The sequence below is a fragment of the Callorhinus ursinus genome, unplaced genomic scaffold, assembly GCF_003265705.2.
Source record: "Callorhinus ursinus isolate GAN/ISIS: 27379988/994484 unplaced genomic scaffold, GSC_fseal_2.0 scaffold3, whole genome shotgun sequence".
Taxonomy (NCBI): Eukaryota; Metazoa; Chordata; class Mammalia; order Carnivora; family Otariidae; genus Callorhinus; species Callorhinus ursinus.
Window position 1 is genome coordinate 33,651,991 of NW_027397065.1, and position 24,887 is coordinate 33,676,877.

Sequence of the window (24,887 nt, forward strand, 5' to 3'; positions counted from 1 at the left end):
TTCTTGAGCCTCCTGGCCTCCTCTCCAGCTTCTTGAGCCTCCTGGCCTCCTCTCCAGCTTCTTGAGCCTACTTCTGCTCATCGCTTATGAAGAGAACATATGGCTTCGGAGCTGGCCCCACCCCCTTCGAGTACCCCTCATTACCTCACTCCTAGGCCTCAGCCTCCCAGAGGTCCCACTCTTAGCGGTATATAAGCGTCTCCATGGACCACTCATGGGTCCAATGGGTCCATGTCGTCCATGGACCACTCATGGGTCCAATGGTGTGTGTCCCATCTGGGGACACCTGCACCTTGGGGATCAAACTAATGGTGCTTATACTGAATCCCTGATGAGGGAGGTCTGGGCAGGAGGTATACTATTCTGTAGCCTCTGGTATCAGGACAATTCATGCATGCAAGGGTGGAGAGCTCTCCCCGCACTGTTCTTGGTTTATCTTTCCTTTGGGAAAAGGAAAGAGAGTTATTCTGGACCCAGTGGCCACTTTGCATTGGTCAAGAAATTCTGTTCATAAGAATGTTTCAATTTGTACCATTAGTAAACATCATCTCTTCAAGCAAAGTCAAGCAGGTAAGCCAACGGCAACCCTCTCTAATGGGCATGTCTCGGGAGTGAATCAATCACTGGTCATCGAAGCCTCACTTCAGCTTCGAGAATGAAGATAGTGATCACCGTGGCTGCTGTCGTCTCTAGCATCTGCTATGGCCCAGACAATGGTAGGTGCAGGCTTGCTGTCCGCCAGGGTTGGGATAGTTTTGTCTAGAGGCATGGAGCTGTGGAGAGTAAGTGGGAGGGTGGGGTGCATTGTGGGAGACCATCCATGTTCTTCCTGTTTGCTTACTGCCTGAGACACTGCTGATCTCTTTGCAGGTCCCTAGAAGTTGCCTTGGCTGGGACACTGTGCGGGTCTAGAGCTGAAGTCCATGTGTCACTGATAATGCAGGGGTCACCAGCCACGGGCATCCTTCAGGAGAACACCCCGCACCGAGCAGGCACCTCCTTGGGATGGGGGTGTGAGACCAGGGAGGACAGGGGAGCGGTGCCACTTTCGGCTGTCTACTGTAAGCACCAAAGGTCTCTCTTGCCTCTTTTGAAAGAGCCTCTTGTCAAGAGTGCTCAGTTTGGTCAGCCTGCTGGGCTGACTCAGAGAGAACTGACGAACACCATTGCCCCATGGCCTTAGTTCCTTTGGCTGGCTTAATGGCTATCTGGCATTGTCCCTTGTCACAGATGAGGAAATGAAGGCTTAGGGAAGTCAAGTGCCTTTCCCAAGGTCATAGTCTCTGATTACATCTCTCTAGGAACCATAGATTCTGCTGGAATGACATTCCCTCATTAATAACCTTGGGAATTTCGGGGCGCCTGGGTGGCTCAGTCAGTTAAGCATCTGCCCTCGGCTCAAGTCATGGTCTCAGGGTCCTGGGATCAAGCCCTGCATCGGGCTCCCCGCTCAGTGGGGAGCTACTTCTCTCTCTGCCCCTTACCCTGCTCATGGTCTCTCTCTCTCTCTCTCTCTCAAATCAATAAATAAAATCTTTAGAAAAGAAAAATAATCTTGGGAATTTCTGGGGGGACTTCTCAGGGGAAGGGCAGAGAGAAACGGTGCTGTCTAAGCCAGTTTCCACATGGGGGCTGTGCCCCTCTGCACCAGTTCTTCAGGCGGGAATTCTCCTTCACTCTCTGCAAATCAAACCAGAAACAACCAAGCAACTACCATGGTGGTGGGGCAGTCCCCATGGCTCCCCAGTCCCCAGCAAATGTTTTGAACACAAGATTCAATGAGAGGGTGAGAGAGTGGTGAGGTCTTGTCTGGCCGGTCTGATCCCCTGTGCCCCACCGGGAGTGGGCTAACCTACTCTGTGCAGGTCTGTGTCCCCCAGCCCCTGGGGCCAGGGAGGTGCTCGCACAGGGAACTGGACCACTGCCTACTGACACCACACCACCAGGCTGGCCAGCCACAGCCCCCGGGTTTCTGGCTGATCCTGATTGAAGTAAAATGCCCCACGATACGGTGTGGTGTGAGATCTGCCTTCCCACGTGCTGCCGGAGGGCCTGGCGGATGTAGCTTGCAAGTGCGGGGAATTAGTTAATTCTCACTTCGACCAGGGAGGAACAGGAGAGGGAACCTTCTCCATGTAGCTGCCTGGGGCGGCGCGGGTGGATGGGGAGGCACATCTGGGAGCAGCCGGCTATCTCTGCAGCATGTCGTGAAGCGGTGGCCAGCACAGTGACGCATCCCCTTAAATTGCTCCTCTGCTCTTTGCCCTCCCCCCTGCTGCCCGGACATGCCCTCCCACATAAAGGGTCAGCTTCCAATCCTTGGGTTGTGTTTTCTTGGTTATCGCTTCTCAAATCTGTACGGGCCTTGGAATCACCAGGGGCTCTTGGGAAAAGGCAGGATCAGTTTGGTGGGTCTGCGTGGCACCCGAGGCTCTGCATTGCTCACCAGCTCCCAGCTGAGGCCAGGAAGCCGCTAGGCAGACCACTCTAAGTAGTGAGAGTCTAGGGGACTCAGGGTATCATAACTGCGACCAGGAGTGGATTTAGGAAGCAAACTTTCCCGACGGGATTTTGGAATCACATTGGCCCTGTGTCTGAAGGTGACAGGGCCCTCATGTTAGGTAGAGTGGTGATGGCTCCTAGCACTGGCTGATGTCCTAATCCCTCATGCTTCCACCCACAAGACGAGGTGCAGGGGGAGCATGGCATTGGGGGGCTTAGCAGCTGAAGTGCTTCGCTGGGGCCAGGGTAATGATAATTACAAAACCGTATAGTAGGGTGGCTCTTCCACGGCACTGGAGATGTTCCAAACATGGTGTGGTGGGCTGGGCAGCCGCAGGCCTGTCCTCAAAGTCAAAGCACCTCCTGACTCGTTTCCCATTGTAACAATGGTCACAACTTCATGGCTTAACGCAACACACATTTATTATGTGAGTTCTGTGGCTCTGAAGTCTGATAAGGGTCTTGCTGGGTAAAAATCAAGGTGTTGGCAGAGCTGTGTTCCTTCTAGAGGTTTGAGGGGAGCATCCGTTTCCTTGCCTTTTCCACCTTCTAGAGCTTTCCGGCATTCCTTAGCTCAGGGCGCCTTCGTCCACCTTCAAAGCCGGCAACGGGCAATGACTTCATCTCATGCCTCATCCTCTGTCTTTCTTCTCCAGCTTCTGTTTTCCACTTTCAAAGACCCATGTGATGACAGTGGGCCCACCCAGGTAATCCAGGAGAACCTCCCTATTTTAAGGTGAGCTGATTAGCAACCTTAACTCCATCTGTGACCTTAGTTCCCCTTTGCCATGGAACCTAACATATTTATAGGTTCTGGGATTAGGATATGGACATCTCGGGGTGGGGGGCAGGCATTATTATAGCCTCTGTGGAAGTTTTAAGAGAGACTCTATCTCATGCAGTTGCAGAGCCGACTGTGCTGGAATCGGGTCAGAATCTGATTCTAAGGGTGAAGGAATTTCAAAGATACTAATGCAAAGCCTCAGCAAGTCTCCTTGCCTCTCAGGGCCCTGAGAGGAAAAGAGCAGACCCCAGGATCTGGTCTAGGACACTGGATGTATGAGCCTGAGAATCTTGAACCCTTAAAACCTCCTGACTGGCAGAAGTAGTCTCTTTCTCTTGTCAGAAGAGAACAGCCTTCCCTCTCCTGGAGAGCTCACAGGCAGTATATGCCCTGCAGGTTGAGGCTTATTCCTCTGGAGAACTGACTCCCCCACCGCCTCTGCCTGGTAACCGGAGGCAGGTCCTGGCACAGGACCTCTCCCTCTGCCCCTGCTTGTGTTCCCTCTCTCGCTGTGTCTCTCTCTGTCAAGGAACTACGTGTCCTCTTGTGGGAAGATAGAGCTTATAAGCAAGGGATTGGACATCTGGCTAACAGGTACTGGGAAGATACAGGGGGATGGATTTGAGGGTGTCAAGGCTTAGGTGGTTGTAAAAAATAAGATTGGATAGGAGAGAATTCATTGGTATAGGGCACTTGTGACTCACTGAGGATTCAGTGTTATAGTAAAAATATCTGGAGCTGGTTTTAATAGTTTCCTAAGATGATTCCTTAAAGACTGAGCTGGTGGGGCGCCTGGGTGGCTCAGTCGTTGGGCGTCTGCCTTCGGCTCAGGTCATGGTCCCAGGGTCCTGGGATCGAGCCCCGCATCGGGCTCCCTGCTCCACAGGAAGCCTGCTTCTCCCTCTCCCTCTGCCCCTGCTTGTGTTCCCTCTCTCGCTGTGTCTCTCTCTGTCAAATAAATAAATAAAATCTTAAAAAAAAGACTGAGCTGATGGTGGCCTACAGTGAATGGAGTGGAGATGCCTGAACATCCTGGGTTTATTAAAGAAGGGGCCTGCCACCTCTCACCGATGTAAATGTTACCAATATTTAGGGCTCCAGGGGTCAGGACAGGCTGGGACATCCCACTGAATATACACAACAAGCTGTTGTATCTCACATTTCCTTCCACTAAAAAAGAGGTATCAAAATTGAGGAGTCGTTTTGGATTTTTAGACACTAAAAAAATGGGAATACTGCTTCAAACTATTCATCAGGTGACTTTGGAGTATGCCAATATGAGGAAAGACTAGAGCAAAAGTACTCTGCAGCAGGTCCAGGCTGTGGTTTAAGCAGTTCTGTGTACAGGACCATGTGATCCAGCCATTCTGATGCTGCTAGAACCATCTGTGGTAGATGTGGATGCTGAACAGAGTCCCTGACGAGGCCCTTTATGACAATCACAGCTCATACTTCTGGGACCTAAAGCACAGCTATGTTCTCCTTGTCCCTCTGTTTAAGAAATAGCTCCCAGAGGGCTATTGGACCCTAGCAGAGGCCGAGCACCTCACGGGAGGAGACTGAGAGTTGCAACCAGAGACGGCCACCATGGCTGTCATGGCTGTCCCCGAGGCATAAGGTGGCTCAGCATGGCAGAAATCCCTCATATGATCAGAATCCCAGGGAACTCACTTTTGCTTCACTGATGCCTCTCCTTCAACCCAGACCTGTGGACCCTTAGAGGGGTTCCGTTCGGCCAACTTACGGAGAAGGGTAAGACTAATGCCTTGTTTACTGACAGGGGGCCCACTCTGTTGGTGCTAGCCAGAAATGGACTGGTGTTGTGTACAGCCCCAGCCAGGGAGGAGGCAAATCCCCCCAGGGGCAGAGCTGCATGCAATACACTTGGCTGACAGAGCTAATCGAGGGAGGCGTGAGCTGAGATGGATGTTCACACTCCCGGGCAGGAGAGCATGGCTGGGCTGGTTGGTCAGAGGATTGAAAAGAATAATACTGGAAGGTTGATTACTGGGGTCTAGGGAATAGGTGCATGCATGGTCCAGCAGGCATAGATTCAAAGCTGGTAGATCCACATTTGAACACCCACCAGAAAGACCATTGATAAGGTGGGTGACAATCAGGTGCATTGGATGACCAGTACCGCCAGTCAGCCTTGCTCCTCAGCCACCATTTGCTTGCCCCGTGGACCACAAAATGAGCAGGGATGGAGACCGTGCATGGGTCCAACACATAGGATCCCTCTCGTCAAGGATGGTATAGTCATTGCTACTGTTGAGTGTCCAGCCTGCTGACTGACACTGAATCTGTGACATGGCCCCATTCCTCAGGCCGGCATGGTGACTCCCCACCAGCCACTACTTCCTATCCCCTTCCCCCTTTCTTGCTGCCCTAGGATTGCGTAGCCCCTAAACACAGGTAATCAGTTATTGCCTGAAGATCTGTTTCTTTGGGAACTGCAGCTATGACAGGAAGGCAGAGGCACCCAATGTTCAGAAGGAACAGCAAGCAGATGTGTTACCAGTTAGGATGTCTGGAGGGCAGAGCCCAGCCTGTTTTAGAAGCTGGGAAGACCATTTGATTTTCTCAGTTTCTCTACTACTTGCTGACATAAGCCTGAAAGTCTGGAAGAAAGAAAGAAGGCTTCTACTCCCTGTTTAGAGATAAGGCTAAATATGACCTTCCCCTAAGAAGAGTAACCTTGGTGCCCTAGCTCACACTAGAGTGTGAATGGTAGATAACAGCTCTGTCTCAAAGGAAGAGGAAGGGACAGCAGAAAGCAAGGGGTCTCTGGGTGCCTAAACAGAGGGTGAGGGAGTGCCATGGAGGGGAGATTACCTACAAGGAAACTAGCGAGTCAGGCAGGGCTGATTCTAGATGGAGTCCTGCTGATCATAGCTATGCGGCCTTGGAGGAGTCATTTAACTTTAAAATGAGAGGGTTGGATGAAGTGATCTCTGAAGGTCCCTAGGAACTCTCCACCGGGAAAGGAAAAGACTACCCCACCCCGCACACCTCACTCTCCCTCCCTGGGTGCTCTGAAGGCATACGTATGCCCTTCCTTGACCGCACTAGCTCGTTTTTGACAGAGTTGGCTTATAATAAGGGAACGCCCAGGGGCACAAGGAGAGTTGTGCTGGACACAGAGCCCCCAGCCTCACTTATCCTGGGAGCCATCACTGGCACTGAGGGGGAGACTTTCAAAATGGGCAGGGAGCATGCAGTATCTGATGTTGAGCTGAGGTTGAAGCCAGAAAGTGAAGGTGTGGCTTAAGGTCATGAGGCTAAGAGTGGACAGAGCTGGCTGTGTGACTTACTGGTTGGGTGACAAGGGCACGCTGCTAGCTCCCCAGGCCTGGGTTTCCACGTCAGTGGGCTTGGGGTCCTCTTGCCAACCTCGGGGAATTGGTGGGAAGATGTGAGGAGAGGAGGCATAGAGTAAGTGGTAAATGGAAGCTTTATTCTCGTCGTTTGTTATGTTGTTACTGCAGGCATCGATGTTACTGGCACGGGTCACAACATCCGGAATTGTCTTGACAAAGCGCCAAGTGGGCCATCAACCTGATGACAGTCCTAATTGAAAGGAGATGTGACGCTCAAACTCTGTTTAAATAAGAATCCACCAATTTCACTGTTTGCTCCACTTCTGTGGGAAAAGGAGAAGTGCTCAAGACCCCTTCAGACTTAATAAAAACTCACAGATACTGATAATTTTCCAGAAATGGAACTCATGGGGCCACACACTGTTGAGCAAGGAGAATAGAGTTATGGAAGTTTTAGAAGTTAAAGCTGACTTCCCCAGGACGCAGCAATAGTGTCCAAATCTGGGTGTTTTGCAAGAAGCCTTGGTAAGGAATGCCCTCTGCGGTTTCAAGGCAAAGGATCGTGTCTGTTCTTCTACAGCCGTGGCAAAAGGGGAGACCATATTTTCGTCTTTGTTGAGATTTTGTCCACTAGTCATTGGAAGGGCAGACATTTCAAGGTTAAATACTGGGACCTCGTAGTTTGGACTGAGAAACAGCAGGCCTGGGAAGCTTGAGCCCATCCCCTGGAGAGGAAAATGGCGGCATCGAGAGGTACAACAGGGGACACACAGGCTCCAGGGTCTACATGAGAAGCATGGAGATGCCCAGGGCTGTCCGGCTCCTCAGCTTCTCGAGGGCCCTCACTTCTCTTCCAAACCTTCAGGAGCTGTCTCTTCACCATAGAGAACCCAAAACACAGACAAAACACCAACCACCACCATAACAGGACTTTTTGGACTGTTGAGGAAATTGGAAGCTGGACCAGCAGCAACAGGTCTGGGCTCGACAAGGGGAACTAGAGGCCCCCAGGAAGAGACTGGGCTGGACAAAGGCTACAGGGACTCAGGCACCAAGGCGTCCGAGAGATAGCACAGGGTCATGGTTAAAAGCCAAGCTTCCCGTCTGGTTGCCTGGGTTTGAATCCCAACATTTCCACTTACCAAGTGGACGATCTCAGGTCACTTCATGCCTCTGCGTCTTCATCTGGGTAATAATCGTACCCACCTCTTAAATCTTTTTTTTTTTAATAAGATTTTATTTATTTATTTGAGAGAGAGAGAATGAGAGATAGAGAGCACGAGAGGGAAGAGGGTCAGAGGGAGAAGCAGACCCCTGCCGAGCAGGGAGCCCAATGCGGGACTCGATCCCGGGACTCCAGGATCATGACCTGAGCCAAAGGCAGTCGCTTAACCAGCTGAGCCCCCCAGGTGCCCCCCCACCTCTTAAATCTTAATATAGGAAGCGAATGGTCCTCATGTCTCTAACACTGAGCTGGGGACGGTCAAGCTCAATCAATTTGAGCTCTTATCATCTTTCTCTCTCATCTCTCACTACCCCCAGGTCCCCATCTCTAAGAAGTGAGTGTCTACCCCACGTCTCTAGATGGCTCCATGTTGCCATGTACTTAATATCCACCCAATACTGACATCTTTCCCAGATGGAGTCCTTAGCCTCTGCCAAGATCTCTCCCTGCACAGTTCCCCTGGGCTCTGTTGGTGAGACTCTGCTCCCATGCTCTCTTCTCTGCCTGGAGGAGCTCCTCACCCCCCTTGGGTCTCATCTGAGAAGACTGGCATTCCTCCAAGAAAAGCCACCACTTCTGACTGGATGACAAAATCCAAAGGCCAGACCATTTGTCCACTGTTTTCCTAACTCTTAAGCATTTGGTTGAGTGGATTTTCTATCTGTTTCCAGAAGGGGAAAAGGTAATAGGAAGATCACCTTGAGGAAGACTGTGGCAGATTTTCTGGCTTGCCTACACCCCAGCAGTCAGCCCCTCAGGAACTGGAATCATGGAGAAGACTCCTGGGGGTGGCATGGACTAGGAGGGCAAATCTGGCGCTGTGACAGGCTGGAGCCAGGCCCCGCACCATCACGGTAGGCCCTGGATGGCCTATCTTCCCACCCTCTCCAGGCTGCAGGGACGCTGCTGACGGAATTATGCAATAAGGCTGACTGGAGCCATGCACCCATTTTTATTGTCGGTAAGAAAACAGCAACGCTTTGGAGAAGATCAGCTAGGAAAATGACTGGCTGGTTGTATTAAAAAATGTAAAGTACAAAACTATTAACCAAAAATAAAATAAAAGAATATTTAAAAGGCTTTTCTGTTAAGTGCTAGGACTTTAAAAAATGAAATAAAAATACAGCTCCTTATACCTAAGAAACTGGGTAATAAGAAGATGTGCCTAGGACGTTGGGGAGAGTGTGGTGGGAGAGAGCATCTTTGCTGGCTCCAAATCCAGGCAGGGGGCATCCTCACCTGCCACCCGCATCATGGGGGGGCCAGATCAGCCCTTGTTCCCTCTGAGGGAGGGCAACTGGAAGGAGGTCTCCCCACTGTTTGAGACCTCAATGTCCCACCGTGTCTCTCGTCTTCCAGAAAGTCCTCTCTCTGGCTCCCCTTGTGCGGCCCCGGCCAGCAGCTGCTCACAGGTCTGACGACAGGAAGTCAGGGATCTGCTTGCCTTCTTCAGGGGCTTTGCTGGCCAGCTTTGTGGGAAAAGAAAATAAACACACACCCCCCGGGATGGGATTCTCATGAGCGCCAAAGCAGGGCTTCCCCATCGCAGTCACAAGGATCCCTGCCCAAAGCCCTGTGAGTGCGAGGTAGCATGACCCTGACTGCGCCCAGGGAGGCGGTAGCCCACTGTGGTTCGAACACAGCCTCTGTGGTCTCCTGCACTATGAGGACCGACCTGGGACAGTTGCTTCCCTAACTCTGGGAGCCCTGTAAATTCCTCCCAGGGGTGGTGGCAGGTCACGTTGGACAAGGTCTGGAAAGTGCTCCGCGTGGTGCCTGACTCAATGCATGCTCACGGTAAACTTGTGATTATTATAGTAGCCGAGCTCCGGTTTATATCATCTTGAGGATCAGAAGTGTCAACGGGACTCCTTTTTCATCTTGAGTAAAGACTGACAAGTAACAATAGGAGGCGGGACTTGAAAAGTCAGGGCTTGGAAACTCACTTTTAATTCGTAGGATTCTGTAATATAAGTTGAATAGGAGAGCTCTTCCCCCCCCAAAATTAAAAAGAACTTTGAGCTTCCAAAGATAGCCAGCTGTTGTAGCTCTGACAGGTGCACCAAAGGGCAACTTAGGCAAAGGATGGTGACCGGTCCTGATGTCCCAGGGGCCCTGTGTTTCCCCTTGGCACATTCCTGCAGCCCAGCTGGGGTCAGTCCTGCCCAGAGACCAAGGCCTAAGAGGAGAACTGCAGTGGGGGCATTTCTGGCTAGAGTCCCAACCCCTGTGGGCCCTGACCATGCCTCCCGGGGAGTGTGCAAACATGCATGCACGTGCATGCGCACACATACTTGCCTTCCCTCCTCACCCCCGCTTTCTCCTCTCTCTGCATTGCTTTCTTCCCACTCCCACCCCCCACAGACGCTTGTCTTTCCACCCATCTGTGTCCTCACCATCGTCTTGAAGAACTGATTTACTTTCTTCCGTTTGAGTGTCTTCTTGTCGCCGTCCGAGAGAGGGAAGAAGGTCTGGCTGAGGCGGGGAGACGAGTTGGCATCATCTGTAGGCACGCCTGCCACTGAGAGCGTGAGGGCTGGAAGGAGAGCGGGAAGAGGGAGTGAGTGGGTGGGCGGAGGAGAGGTGGTGCCCAAGGGACAGGAGGGTGACACGGGGGAGGGAGGCAGGAGACTGGCTGGGGGACAGAGACAGAAACCAGGGAGGACATGTCACGGTGCCAGGAGAAGGCGGGAAGGACTGCTTGTTGTCTTGAAGGGGGCTGTTGAAGCTGTCCTCCTGGGCACGGCTTGCCAGCCCCCCACCCCCCCACCCGCAGGGACCTGCCGCCTGGCCCGATCATAGTCTTGTCAGGGCTTCTGAGCTAGAAATGTGGGGTACCTAGGGGAAGGCCCCCTGGCTGCTGGGGCCCTGATTTCCTCAGGGAAGGTGGCCTTTTGCCCCAAGGTGGGGAGACCACGTGAGCTCACTCTTCCTTCGCCTTTCTTTCTACACCAGGAGCCTGGATTTCTCATCTTCCCCAAGGCAGGGGCTGGTGGAGAGAACCGCTAGCTCCCAGCTCGCAGCTCACAGACACGTGGACCTGCCAACTCGCTACCTCTTGACGCCCGGTTTCAACATTGGTAACATGTGGACAAGAGCACAGACCTCCAGGGTATTGTGGTGGTGTGAGCGGATGACAGTGCCACGACTGTGTGTCCGGCCAGACGCCATAGCTCAGGGGCAGTCCTGCCTGGTGCAGCTGGGCAGGGTCAAGGGCACGGTTCCAGGAGCAGAGGGCCTGGCCTACACCCAGCCTCTGCGCCTTCCTAGCCGGTGACGTATGGGGGACTGACATTGCCAGTACCTCAGTTTTCTCATCCACACAGTGGGGCTAATGGCATCATCTACTTCATAGCTGGGTGCTGAGGTGTAAAGCAAAGATGAAGAATTTAGCACAGGGCCTGGTGGGGTCAGCACTCAAGAAACGGCAGGTGTCTTTGCTGCGATCGGCCTGCCGGGCTCCACAGGGCAGCACGGGTCTGTCCTGCCCTCCCTGCTTCGCCCTGCAGACAGCGGCATGTCAGACGCAGGGATCTCGGGTGTGCCCATCCCCATTAGGGTAGCAGAATCCCCCTCTGTGACATAGGGACGGCCATCTGTGTGCTGCTAACCTCCTCCCTGGACAATGAAGGAGTGGTGGCGGAAATGGGTATAGCATCTATGAATCAAACGCTCTACAACTAGAAGATGTGATGGTAATTTTTACAAGTTCCAGAAATAGTGCTCCAGGTCAAAAAAGGAAATATAGGGCTTCTGGCCTGTGGGAAGGCCAGGCTAACTGAGAATGCAGGGCTACCTGGTTTGACAAGTGGATTCCCAGTGAATCCTGAGGACCAGAGGGACAACAGGCCTCCAGCCCAGCCACAGGTAGAGCTTGCAGGTCAGCTTCCCCTACAAAAGGGGGGCGGGGTGTGGTGTGGTGTGGTGTAGTGAGAGCTCAGAGGACAGGGGGCCTCTGAGCAGAGCCTCTTGCCCCCAGGATGCCTGGCCCCTTTGCTATATAGATACAGTCCTCACCCTCCACCCCCCCCTGCTGGTAGCCCTGCTATCTCTGTACCTTCTGGTGCTGTTGGTGGAGGGTGCATACCTGGGATGGTGGGCATGGACTGGCTGGCAAAACTCATCTGAGAGAGGATGGATGCCCTGGGGGGGATGGCCGCATGCTCCGAGAGGTTGGTGTCACTCATGAACTCGTGCTTCCTGGAAAGCTGAATAAATACACCATGCATATACACATGCATACACACCATGCACACCCCCCCCCCCACCCCCCCCCCCCCACCCATACCACAGAGGCTTAGCATTTGGCAGCTCCTGGCCTTGAAAAATCAGTGATAAGGGCTTGGCAAGGCTTCTGTGTACCTAGTTTCAAGTTGACTATTCTTTTTTGTATCATTCCATGCCAGGCTGTCATGTACGGTTGCATAGGTTGCGTACTCTATAACTCCAGGGGTTGGGGGACATTCATTTAGACAATCATGTAAATGATACCCCCTAGAATTGTAAAACATGGAGGGCTTGTTTCCAGTCTTGTCCCCTGGCAAGGGTAGCCTCCGAGGTCTATAGGGAAGTGTGTGGCAGATCTTTTCTTTACTGGAAGGCATTTTAGTTGGACCCTTGCCCTTTCATCTGGCACCCCTCCCTTGCCAGTACAGTTAATCCCTCTCCCCTTCCTAGGCTCTAATAATGCCTTCCACAAACTTCTCTTTGGGGGGAAACTAAGATTTGCACCCAATGACACCAAGTTTCATTATTAAATAGTTATTAATTGTAAGACAAAAACTCTCAAAGTCAGGGCAGTGAGAGTTCATCTCTGCATCTGCAGCTGGGCTCCTGGTTCGCTGGAGGAGCCCAGCAGGGGCTGAGATGTCAGAGGTTGGAATGGCCCTGGGGCTAGGGACACGGGCTGGAGATGTAGAAACACCCAGCCCAGCACTGGGAGGGCTGCTCTCTCTATGAATGCCATAGGCAGCTTCTCCCGTCTGTCACATGGTGGGAAACACACGCACAGGCTGGAGTCTAACAGCCGGGGTTCAAATCCCAGCTCTGTCACGTCGGGCTGTGTGGACACCTGCAGCACTTCGCCTCCCTGCTCCTCAGACTCTGCCTCTGCATCAGCTACTTCATTGCAAACGTGAGGCTCGAATGGGACCTTGTCTGAGGGCCCCGGATAGCATGCCTGGTATGTAGCAGAGATGTGCTAATGGTGTAAGAGGCATCCTGCCAGGGCTGCTCACCCGCTTCAGGTCTGACTCGGCTGCTGCCTTCTCATCCGCAAACACTACACTGCTCCTCTTGGCCCTCTTCTTGGACCTCCGCAGCTTGACTTCCGGCAGAGTGCTCCCCACGGAGATCATCTCCACTGGCTCGGCTTTTGGAGTCTTAGGAGTTGCTAATTCCAGGTCAAAGCTGAAGGGCACAAGGGGCAGCAGTAGAAACTGCAGTTAGAGCTTCAGGGGAACTGCCTTGCAGGGACCGAGGCTGGCTGAGTTGTCACTACAGGGGCCAGGGGTAGATCAGCTAAGCTGGCAGAGTTTGGGGAGCCACTTGCTTAATTTGCAAACGTTCAAAATACAGAGTAAAATGAAATCGAAGGAGGTGAGCCATAAGCAAGAAAGACTGGCGGTGAGGAGAGACACTTGTTAAGATGTGGCTCTGGATTCAAATCCGGCACTGCCACCCTTTACTGAATGCCTTTGGCAAATCACTCAGCCTCCCTGAGCCATTCTTTCCTTCCAGTAAATGCAGGTGTTTGCAGGACCTTGCAGGGCAGCCACGGGATGAGGCCTGAGGGCCCCTTAGCACGGTCTTGCACGCGGAGAGTCCCTGGTTCATGTTCCCACGTCCTCAGAGTAGTGGAGTCGGGCTGAGGGGAGCAGAAGACCCCAGGATGGCGGAAGGGGAGAGGCTTTTTGTGGGGTGAGGGAGCACCTTCCTCCCCTGCAGAGGGATGGATGGGTGCAGGAGGGGCAGCTCTGCAGTGGGGAGTTGGGGGGGCGGCACCCGGGCAGATGTGAGGAGAAGTCAGACTGAAGCAGGCTGGGGGTGAAGGGGGGTGTGTGGCAGCAGAGATGGCCAGGCTGGGAGAGTGCCAGCCATGGCTGAGTCCTGCCAAGGCCTCAGGAAAAGCCACCTTGAGCTTGGGCCTCAAATGACCCCTCTCAGTGGCACTAAGAAAAGCAGTGTCACAGCGTGGCCGTGAGGGTTTTAGTGAGGCACCAGCTAGGGAAAGGCTTGGAGGCACAAGGGTACGGAGGTGGCAGACGGGTGGCCTCTGGGGCAGAAGGAGGAGTAGTAAGGCTTTGCTGGGGGCCGGGGGTGGGGGGCAAGAGTGCAGGGGGCTCCCGGGGCAGGCACTGACCTCTCAGAGGTGGTCTTGCTGGGGGTGCTGCAGTCAGAGTTCATGGAGGCCATGGAGATGATTGACATCTGCCTGTAGGAGCGCAGCATTGACCGTGGGCGGCCCACGCGCCTATCCTCGAAGTCGGGCTGCAGGCGGGGAGAGCAGGGAGGTTAGCAGCAGGCCCTCGGGCCGGATGGGCCAGCTCCTGCAGTGTCCCCTTCCCGCTGCCTCCTCCACCTGAGCAGGGCTCAGCTGCCGCGCAGAGCAGGGCAGCCGCACAACAAGTCCTGGCTGGCTGAAGCGAGGGCGTTGTTGTTTTAGAAAAGAATTGGGCTGGCCTTTATTCCTTCCTATTTCCTGGGAGGTGACCTCGTAACCCCTGCGATGTCCCCAGGGACAGGAGTGTCCTCATTCTTCGTGGGGGGCCCCTGATACTCATGAGAAGACTCAGGCTGGAGGCCAGGCCGGAGGGACCAACTGTGGGGTTACAGGGTCAGGCTTTGCCCCAGGTGATAGATGCTCTACCTCTAGGGAGGGGAAGGGGCTGGAGACAGATTTCAGTCAGGTGGCCAGGGTGTCACCCCCTCATGACTATGTAGTAAAACCCCAGTAAGAACTTCCAACACCCCGGCTGAGGTGAGTTTCCTGGTGGGTAATCCTACATGGATGGGCATGTCCAGTGGGCACATCAGCTGTGTGTTTGGGACCCTCCCAGACCTCACCCTCTGCATCTCTTCATTCGGCTGGTCCTAATTTGTATTCTTTGCCATAAAACTGTCATCATAAGCATAGCGCTTTCTTGAGTTCTGTGGAATTCTGTGAACCCGAAGGGGTAGAGGGAACTCCAAATTTGTAACCAGTTGGTCAGAAGTGCAAGGGCTTGGGAACCCCAGTGTCTGAAGGGAGGGCAGTCTTATGGAGGAATCTGCCCTTAACCTGTGAGATCTGACCCAATTCTGAGTAGTTAACAGAATTGCAGTGCAGTGTCATGTTGTGGTTGGAAGACACAACTCGTTTCATGGAAAAACTTGGGTCAGAAAACAAGAGGCCCGGGTTTACCTCTACACTCTTTTAGGAACTCACGACCCCCTCTGGGCCTCAGTTTTCTAATCTATAGAATCAGAGGCTTGAGCCACGTGGCCTCTACAGGACCACACAGCCTTGATGTTTCAGGATTCCACTTCCTTGGGGGGAGGATGCCCTGTGAGCACCAGGCCACTGGCCTCTTTATGTCACAGAGCCTATTAGTGGCCCAAAGCACTTGCTTTGGAGGCCAACAGAGCCAGGTGAAAATTCTGCCCTGTACTCACTTGCTGTGTAGTCTTTGGCAAATTATTTAACACTTCTGAACCTCCAAAGGAGATATGAGGAGTTGAAAATCATTCCTACTTCCCAGGCGTGTTGTGAGGACTTAACAAATCATAGGCACCAAGTGCTGAGATCAGACTGGGCACATACTCGGTGCTTTGGCAGTCCCTAAGTGCAGAGGGCTCACTCTGCACCTGGGGTTTGTCTGGGGGTGACTGTGAAGCACCATGTTTACAGGAAGGTTCCCCTGGATCAGGTCTTCCTCCAGGGCAGGTTCCTTTGCTGGGTCCCTGCCAGCTGGCATCCTCACTGCCCCGCTCCCCACACCACACTCCACCAGTCTCACCTCTTCCAGCCACGGGGACCACACATACCATTTCTCTGACACCATACTCCTTCTCCACCTTCACTTTCAGGTTCTTGAAACATTCTTCCATCCGGTCATGGAAGGGTCGCAGATTCTCTGACACCCTTTTCTCATGGATTTTAATCCCAGCTCCCAGGAAGGGGATCTGGAGAGAAAGGTGGTAGATGATGAGCCACAGGCTGGCTTCCTGGCTGCAGCTTGGGACCTGGCCCGTGAAGGTGGGTGAAGTCACACTGGCCTGCTCAGAACTTGTCGAGGGGACTGGGGCCTCTGAGACCTTCACACAGGGTCGGCAGCCCTGGGAAATAGGGGAAGCTGCAGCCCTGGGGTTGGCTCTGGAAGGGGAGAAACACCTCTGGCCACCCTTGTCCCCTAGGAGGACCGGACCCCCATTAGAGGCTGTATGTTTGGGAAAATCTTCCCCTAACAAATCTACTGAGGGGCAGAGTGTGGGACTAGCGGGGGAAAAGCGCTTGGCGCTCACCTAAAGCCTTACCCAAGAAGCTTTTGGCAATGCAAAGGGAAAGAATGAATGTCAGAAGCTGAGGGATAGAAGAAAAGAAGGGCTGAAAGGAAAAGGAAGAATGACACAGGCTCGCCTTACAGCATGGGAGGCCCGGTGATACTTTATGTGGCTGCTGAAGAAAGACAGGCAAGTGTTAATACACTAAGGTACTGGCCAATAGGGAATTTTTAAAAGGTGATGTAAAAGCCTTGGGAAGGTGGGGGAGGATGAGGTGACAGATGTGAGGGAGTTAAGCTCATTTATCAACCAAGGAGGTCAATGGGATGCTGTCTCAACGGTAGCTAGAAGGAAGAGGGGCCGAGCCGTGGTGGCCACCACTAGAAGGAACGCTGAGAGAGTTAGTGATGTGGCCCCAGTGAGACATAACGAGGGGTACAAGAGGCAGAATGTAGATTATTTTGAAGAAAAAAATTAACATTTCCAGGATGGTGACATAAGGACACTGCTGCCTCCTTCTTTGGGAGATATCCCTGAAAGGACAAGGTGAATGAGCAACTGAAATCTTATCTGACCTACACCATGTCCAGTGGATGGAGGATGGCAAGAGACCTCCTGGAGCAGAGAAAGGGGTTAGTGATAAGAAGAGGCCAATCTGCCTCAAGGAACCCATGAGGGACTTAGGGATTGGAGGCAGCAGGTACCCCAGAAAAGTCAGGGTGACTTGAGGAGCTCAACACAGAGGGGTAGGTTGAAGTTCTGTGACAGGAGCACTTAGATCTCCAGGTCCTCACCACTTCACCTTGTGGCCAAGGGTTTTATTTTCCCATTTCCCCGAGAAGAAGGAGCTTATCCTTTAGAACAATTAGAACAAGGAGCTCTGGGCTCGAGGGTACCAGGCACAATGGAGGGCAGGGATGAGGAGCCAGACTGGAAATGGGGGTTGGAGGGGAAGTCCGCACACTGACAGGAAGCCCTTCACTCCCCAAGTCCCAGATTCCAGCAGCATCATTGCCAGGATTATCATTCCTATGTTTGAAAGATGTGTAGCTGGAGAAAGTGAATGGCATCTGTGGATCACTCGGTTACCATATAGTGATGCCATCTAGTTGACGAAGCCATCACCCATGCACATAGAGTTTCACTTAGCTCTTTCGTGCCTCAGTCTTAACTATGAAGATCGCCAGACATCGGAGGAGGCTTTCCAGTTTGAAAGACAGAGATTAGAACCAATAGAGAGGACAGAAAGCAAAAAGGAAGGAAGGAAAAAAGGAAGGAAGGGAGGAATAAATGAACTAACTTAGAAAAAACAGGGAGAATAAAGAGGGCCTAAGGAAACATTATTTTAAGAAAGTTTAATTAATATATAGAAAGAGAAAAGATCCTCCATCCATGAAACAAGACAAAGATCTTATTAAAAAAAAAAGAGGAATGATAATAGAAATCCCACATATAAAAACTAATAAGATATCATTAAAGAATGGAGGTACATTTATAGCTTGAGGTTTACATACTAACAAAGACAGGAAATCAATTATCTAGGCATCCATCTCAAAACTTTAGTAAAAGAACAGCAAATTAAATCCAACAAGAGTAAAAGGAAGGACATAATAAAAGTGAGAGTAGGTATGGATGACAAAGGAAACAAACTTACAGCAGAGAGGATTGAGAAAGCCAAAGCTGATTCTTTGGAAAACTGTTTCTTTGTATCCAGTAAGGTTAAGATGCCTGACCTGGAAATTCTAGTACTAGATACGTACTGAGGGAAATGAGTGCTTATGTTCACCAAAAGACATGAACCAGAACGTGCACTGTAACTTTATTCATACTACACAAAACCTGAGAGCAACCCAAATGTCCACCAACAAGAGAATGGATAAATAAATTATTAGGTTATTATTATGTTGTATATTCATATAATGGATGAGGGAAACAAAAAACATAGATCTCTGATTCATGCAACAACCTGGTTGAATCTCAAAGGCATTGTGTTGAGTAAAAGAAGCCAGACACACAGTAGTATATACTGTGTAGTAGTACATATGTATAATACCATTTATATGAAATTCAAGAACAGGCAAAACTATCCCATGCTGATCGAAGTTTGATAGTATCTACCAGAGCTAGATATTCTCATATACTATAACCGACTCCATGCCTAGGTACACACCCATCAGAAATTATGCAAATGTGGCCCCAAAGACACATATAAAGATGTTCAGAACAGTATTCCTTGTATTAGCTTTTGTATCAGTTGAAAAAGAAATAAATATGTTTCATCAGTTGAAAAAGAAATAAATAGGGCGCCTGGGTGGCTCAGTTGGTTAAGCGACTGCCTTCGGCTCAGGTCATGATCCTGGAGTCCCGGGATCGAGTCCCGCATCGGGCTCCCTGCTCAGCAGGGAGTCTGCTTCTCCCTCTGACCCTCTTCCTTCTCGTGCTTTCTATCTCTCATTCTCTCTCTCTCTCAAATAAATAAATAAAAAAAAAATCTTTAAAAAAAAAAAAAAGAAAAAGAAATAAATGTTTCGGTAGAGTTACACAATCCAGCTGTACAGACTATTATACATCAGTGAAAATGGATGAATGTTAGCTATGTACAACAAGATGAATGAATTTTACAAACATACTGTTGAGCAAATAAGTTAGACCCAAAGGATGCATACTGTGTGGCTTCATTTGTGTTATGGCCAAAAATAAGCACAAGTAAACTCCAGTGTTGGAGTGAGTGCTTGAGCAGTAAAAATTATTTTTAAAAAGCAAGGAAATGATTACTGTGCAAGCAGGATAATAGCCATGGTAAAGACTAGCAATGATACAAGCGGGGCTTATAGACACAAACTGGCTTCTGGGTGCTGGCAGAATTCTACTTCTTCATCCAAGTGGTGGTCATATGGGTGTACATTTTGTGACATCAATGTGCTGCCTATTTTTGCTATGTGTACTTTTCTGTTTGTAATATCTCACAACATGTTTAAAAGATGAAAATACTGTAGACATCTGTCCATGCTGATAAATATAGAGAAAATCTTTACAAAGAAAAAAAATTAAGAAGCAATCAATCTTGAGATCTGTGAAATCTTGAACACAAAAAAGTACTTGGCAAGCTTTGGCTTTTGTTGTGTTGCTAGACTAGGCGCAAGGACATTCCCCTTTGAAATCGAAAGTTCTCAGGCTTTGAGAAAAATCCAAAGTGTATCTGGCTTTGTGAAACTAAGATCCAATTTAGAATTAAGCTCCAAGAGGTCAGGGAGCAGGCCTAATTTTGTCCAGCACTATTTCTGTTGCTGGGCACACAGGAGGATCTCAATGACTACAAGGTACAAGAATGAGTGGCTAGAAGGGACAAGGAAGAGCTAATTCGCTGTATGTAAATATTGTAACAAGGCAGCCTTCACCATGGCGGGGCAACATCTAGTGAATGTTAAGTGCCCATAGTTAGGGTGCCTGGACTCTGAGTGGGAGGGACATGGCCCCCTTGGGGGGGTACCAGGTGGGGAGTGGGCTTCTGTAACATGGTGGCTTGTTGGCGGTGGGGTGGGGGGAGGAAATGTGTTACGGAGAAGGTGGCCACCAGGGGCCGCTGTCTGAAGAGGCCAAGCAAATGGCTCTTAGAAGCTGTAACAGCTAATAACATGCTTTCAAAGTCTCCCTTCTTTTTAGTGTCCCTCCATTAGCTCCAAGACTTGGATAGAATTCTTTCAGAAGGCGCAGCCTGGCACTAGCTGTGCTCTGAGGCTGAGGTTCGTGCTTTGGGTGTGGTGGACACAGCATGGAAGATCCATTACCAGGTGATAAGACCTGCCCAGTGGAGAGGCCCAGGGCAGTGATATGGGTTGAGAATTGACACCCAACAACCAAACAAATTTGTGTGAGGTGCTAGCCCTCCCTGGGGCATCCCAGAAATGTCTGAGAAAGGAACCCAATCCAAGCCAGGCCTTCCTGATTGCTGGGTTGGAGGTGGTGAGGGAGAATACCATTATTTGAGTATTTAAAGGGCATGATGACCTCGGGAAGCTGGGGATCTTGGGGATGTTTAGGCTTCACAGGTGGCACAAGGTAAGAAGGGAGAGAAAATTCCAGACACACAAAATGCACTCAGGAAACCTTGTCTGTGCAGCACTTGCTGTTTCATTTTTAAAGCCTCGTTTTGCATAAATTGGCAGAGGCAGAGAAGGACCTGAATTAGGAATCCTTATTTTAAGAAAAGAGGCTGCACCCAATGCTTCTCATTCCCTGATTTCCCTAGAGGAACAAAAACTCCCTACCACAATAGCTTGCTTTTCTTTGCATGGTGACTGGCAAGAAGGGAGGCTAGGCAGCTGTTAACTACTGTCCCCAGCTCTGTGCCTCCCTCTCTCTCCTGCCCTCTGGAGCCCACCTGGCGTTCTGGCCGCTGAGTGGTCCCTGCAGAGCAGGTTCATGTTCGAGGACGGGGACTCTTGTCCTTTGGAGGCCTCTGGGTGGGGGTGGGGGGGGCTGGTGGGCTGTTTCGCCTCCAGGGAGTAGGGGAGAGGGGGAGAGAGAAATAAAAGGAGAGAGAAGGAGGGAGAGAAAACAAAGGAGAGGGAGCCGGGAAAGGCAGGGAGAAGGAAGGAGGGAAGCGGAGAGAGGAATAAGATGTGAGGGGCAGAGGGAAGCAAAAGACAGAGGAGGGATGGAAGCAAGGGAGGTCTACGAGAGAAGGAGAAAGGGACAGAGGCACAGGAAGACAGAGACCACAGGAGAGCACGGAGGGAGGGGTGGGGCGCAAGGAGAGAGGGGAGACAAAGACAAGCGGGGTGGCAGGAAGGACAGTGCCTTCCAAGTTTTCTGGCTTGGCTCTGGAGGTGCAGAATGCGGGCTCTTTGACCCAAAACCCACCAAATGAAGGCCTCAATTATTTTCCAAACCTGATAATCCATCTGAACATTATATGCAACAAACTGGGTCAGCTTTAGGAGGTGGGGGTGGGGGCCAAAATCTTCTGTTAGCTGATCGGCGCGTTCCGGGGGAGGGTCCTGGCTTTCCTTTCAGTCCCACTGGGAAAAGCCACCTCCTCTGAATTCCACATGCATTCTTAGCAGCATGCAGCACAGCACCTGCCCAGCACCTGTGCAGCATCCCAGGGGTGCAGTGCCCCAAATCCCAGTTCCAGTGCGAGCCTGCTCATGGGAGATGTGGATTCAGAAGAAGGGCCAAAAGTCAAGGGACAGGAGAATGGGTTAAACTTGGCCATGCCAGCCAGAGACTAGCTAGCAGAGGGGAAGGGAGCAGGGAGAGGGCAGGAAGGAGGCAGGGTGACCCCACCCCGGCCCAGCTATGTGTTACCTGCCACGCAATCAGGTCCTTGAGGCGGCTCAGTTTTTCCTGGTCATCCGGGTGATCCCTTGTGTACTCCTCTGTGAAAAAGGCCTGGGGAGGACAGGCAGGCATTTGGGGTTTCCTATTCATGTGGCCTGGATCCCACAACCAATCTCTCTGTTACTAGAAAAGGACGCTACTGGGGGGGCAGGCTTGAGGTCACATGTATTTGGGTAGGGCAGGGCCCTGTAGGACGGACATTGTTTCCTCTTCCTGAAGGTTCAGATCAGAACCCACTGGACAAGGGCCACAAACCCCAGGGAAGTAGTTCTCAAATTCTCCCGGGGGCAGAAGCATCAGCATCACCTGGGAACTTGTCAGACTTGTAAATTCTTGGGTCCCACCCAGACCCACTGAATCAGAACCTCTGGGTGGGGTGGGAGGGGTGGAGGGAGAAGCCAGCCTGGGATGCTGATGCTCCTCCAAGTTTGCGAGCATTGCCCCAGGGAAAAGAACGCAGGAAGGCCCTTCAGCTGTCGTTCTCCAGCCCTCCTGGTCACCTCCCTTACCGTGGGTGTCCCTGGCAGGCCCTAGCTCTTTCTGGACTTATGTCCTCAGTGTGTATGCACATACATAGGCATACATTATCACCCCTCAAGGCTGAACAAAGGCTTGCTGATGATGACTAATGGGACAGCCAAGAGTAGCTAGGACTGCTTGGGAGACTGAAATTACTGTCCCTGAATTATACTACTGCATTGTATTCTTAGTTTTACATCAGTGGAGGACATAGGAAAGATAAACAGGGAAATCATTATGAGATGTATTAGAATGAGGCGTCCATTCCCCCCTCTGTGCCATCAAGGTACAGACTAGGTAAAAGCCAAATAAAGCCTTCTTATTCTACTCCAGTGCTGGGAAAAGGTATGGCCCTCTACTGAGAAACTGCATTTTCTCCCAGGGGAAAATGTGACTCATATAACTACTGGCATTTCTCTTTTTGCCATAGATACCAGGAGGCTCAAAAATAAAATCTGTGGCTAAAATGTGTGGGCATCTCTGGAGAGACCTTATGACCCAGATGCCTAGATTATAACTCCCATTTTGGAGTTGATCTCCTATCCTTTCTATATTTTCACAGATTCTGGGTTTCATTTCTTTCCATTTGTAGAGGTCATTTCGAGCATCTGTGGAAGAGGTGGGTTCACACAGGTGGCGTGTACTTTGATGTGTGGCTCCTATACTTCTATCATCTGGCCCCGATCCAGAGCCTTTCCCTGAGGGAGGTGCGCAGATGTGCCCAGTGGAATAGGGGATCCTTGTGGCCCCTGCTCCTTCCTGCTACGGCAGAATGTGGCATTGAGGGTGGAAAGGAGATGAGAGATGGGCTGTGGAAACTCTGGAAGGTGTTTGAGGTCCCACCAAGCTGAAGTGTCCCTTTGGGGGACACACAGCCACAGTAAGATAGTGACATGCAGCTACATCTCTGCCTCCAGGCCCTCCTGTCACTGCTCTGTGGCCACAGTTCGGGGGGGGGGTCGGAGGGTGGAAGCCCTCACCTTCTCGTACTTGGCGAACCCTCCCATGACAGCAGGGTCCACGATCCCGTTCAGGAGCATGGAGAGTGGGTTAATGGGGAGGCTCTCGTCACTCTGGTACTGGTTGATCATCATCAGGATCTTCTCATTGGCTGTGGACATAGTTTCGATGGCATTCTCCAGAGGGCTAATTGTGGTCTGTTGAAAACGAGATCACCAGGAAGAAAGGGCCTTAGCAGCTTGCTTTAAAAACAGATATAATTATTGGTATTGATTTCATTTGGGGTTGGAATTCAAATGAGGCAATGCTCCCCAAGGGGCTGTAACAGGCTCTTGTTATAATCGGTAAGTTCTAGGGGCTGTCTTCCGTCTGGGGAGAGACAAGCTAACTTTCTGCTTAGTGAGAAAGGCACTTCCCTGGGGAGGAAGGAGGTGGGGAGGGGAGTCTCAGGCACTTGCTGGGATTTCAGAGGCCCCGTATGCTCCAGGGAGGGTTTTCTCTTCTTAGTACCTGGGCGAAACACGCTCCAGTTCAGCCCCTTCAGTTGTGCACCCACCGTGTGTGAGCTATTAGGTGTGTGGGCAGCTGGTGATCTGGTCACTCCGCCTGGCTCATAGTAGGTCCTAAGGTTGGTTGGTGTATAAAGGGTCACTGCTCCAAGGTGGGCTCAATTTAGTTGACAAGATCAAACGAAACCCCTTTCTAACACCTCTTAGAAAGCAATATAAACGGAGTGCCATCAAATGGGAACTGGCAAAACAATGTAGTTTTCAAAAGATGGAATCTGGAATACAAAACTAAGCCAGGGGGTCTGCACACTTTTTCTGTAGAAGGGCTAGACGGTAAGTACTTTTTAGGCTCTGAGGCAAGGACACAGCCTGCTATGGTAGAGAGAAAGCAGCAACAGGCCGCATGTAAATGAATGAGCCCCGTTGTTGGTTGTTACAATAGAATTATTTTCCAAAAGAGGGACAAGTGGGGTCTGGCCCACAAGCCATAGTTTGCGGACCCTTGAACTAAACAAATTGAAACTGGGTATAAATCTCAGCTCTGCCATTTTTTCTAGCTATGTGACCTTGAGCATATTTTCTAACCCTTCTGAGCCTGGGTTGACTCTGGTAAAATGGGGACAGAGGATAAGAAAACCTGCTTCGGAGAGTGGCTGGTAGCCACTGTTATTAGTGCTTGTTGGTGTTAGGACAGAGGCCAGCAGTTGTCCTTAAGAAGGGAAGTCTTGCCAGCAAGGCCGGGTAGAGCCTGGACGGAAGGGTCGAGTAACTGGAGAAGACTTCTTGGAAGAAGGGACCCTACATTTTATCAAATGTGACATGATGGTGATATAGTGCCTGCCTCATTGGGTATGTAGCAAAGATTGTTTGAGATAATACAACACTTGACTCATAGGTGAGTTCTTTAAAAGTTGGCACCTGCTAATTGTTATAACCACTGTGTATGAGAAGGACAGACAGACTCTATTAGCCACGCCCTTGGTCGTCTTTCTAACCCAGTTCCTTGGATCTGTGAGATCCTAGTCTCCACACCCCCTTGTTTCTGGACCCTTTTGAGGAAGGCTGCTCTGCCCTACGAAGGCCCCAGGAGTAGACTCCACCTCTGTTTCCTTCTGCCCCCTGCCACATTCTCACAAACACAAACATGCACACATGCACTTGCACACATGAGCTCGCACATACACGTGCACACGTACAAGGAGGGAAACGAACTCCTGGGGGTGGCTGCTCAGGCTGGTGGGGGC

General features: G+C 51.2%; 1 protein-coding gene across 1 annotated transcript in view; it reads right to left on the reverse strand.

Moving 5' to 3' along the window:
- Positions 1–8,760: 8,760 nt before the first annotated feature.
- DOCK2 (dedicator of cytokinesis 2) overlaps positions 8,761–24,887 on the reverse strand; it is a 414,356-nt gene continuing 398,229 nt past the window's right edge. Inside the window, exons 45-52 of the mRNA XM_025867057.2 lie at positions 23,155–23,331; positions 21,623–21,706; positions 15,857–15,994; positions 14,193–14,320; positions 13,069–13,240; positions 11,919–12,039; positions 10,228–10,367; positions 8,761–9,300 (exon numbers count right to left, since the gene is read on the reverse strand). Of these exons, the coding sequence (XP_025722842.1) occupies positions 9,238–9,300; positions 10,228–10,367; positions 11,919–12,039; positions 13,069–13,240; positions 14,193–14,320; positions 15,857–15,994; positions 21,623–21,706; positions 23,155–23,331 (1,023 nt within the window). The 3' untranslated portion in view covers positions 8,761–9,237. The remainder of the gene's footprint in view (positions 9,301–10,227; positions 10,368–11,918; positions 12,040–13,068; positions 13,241–14,192; positions 14,321–15,856; positions 15,995–21,622; positions 21,707–23,154; positions 23,332–24,887) is intronic.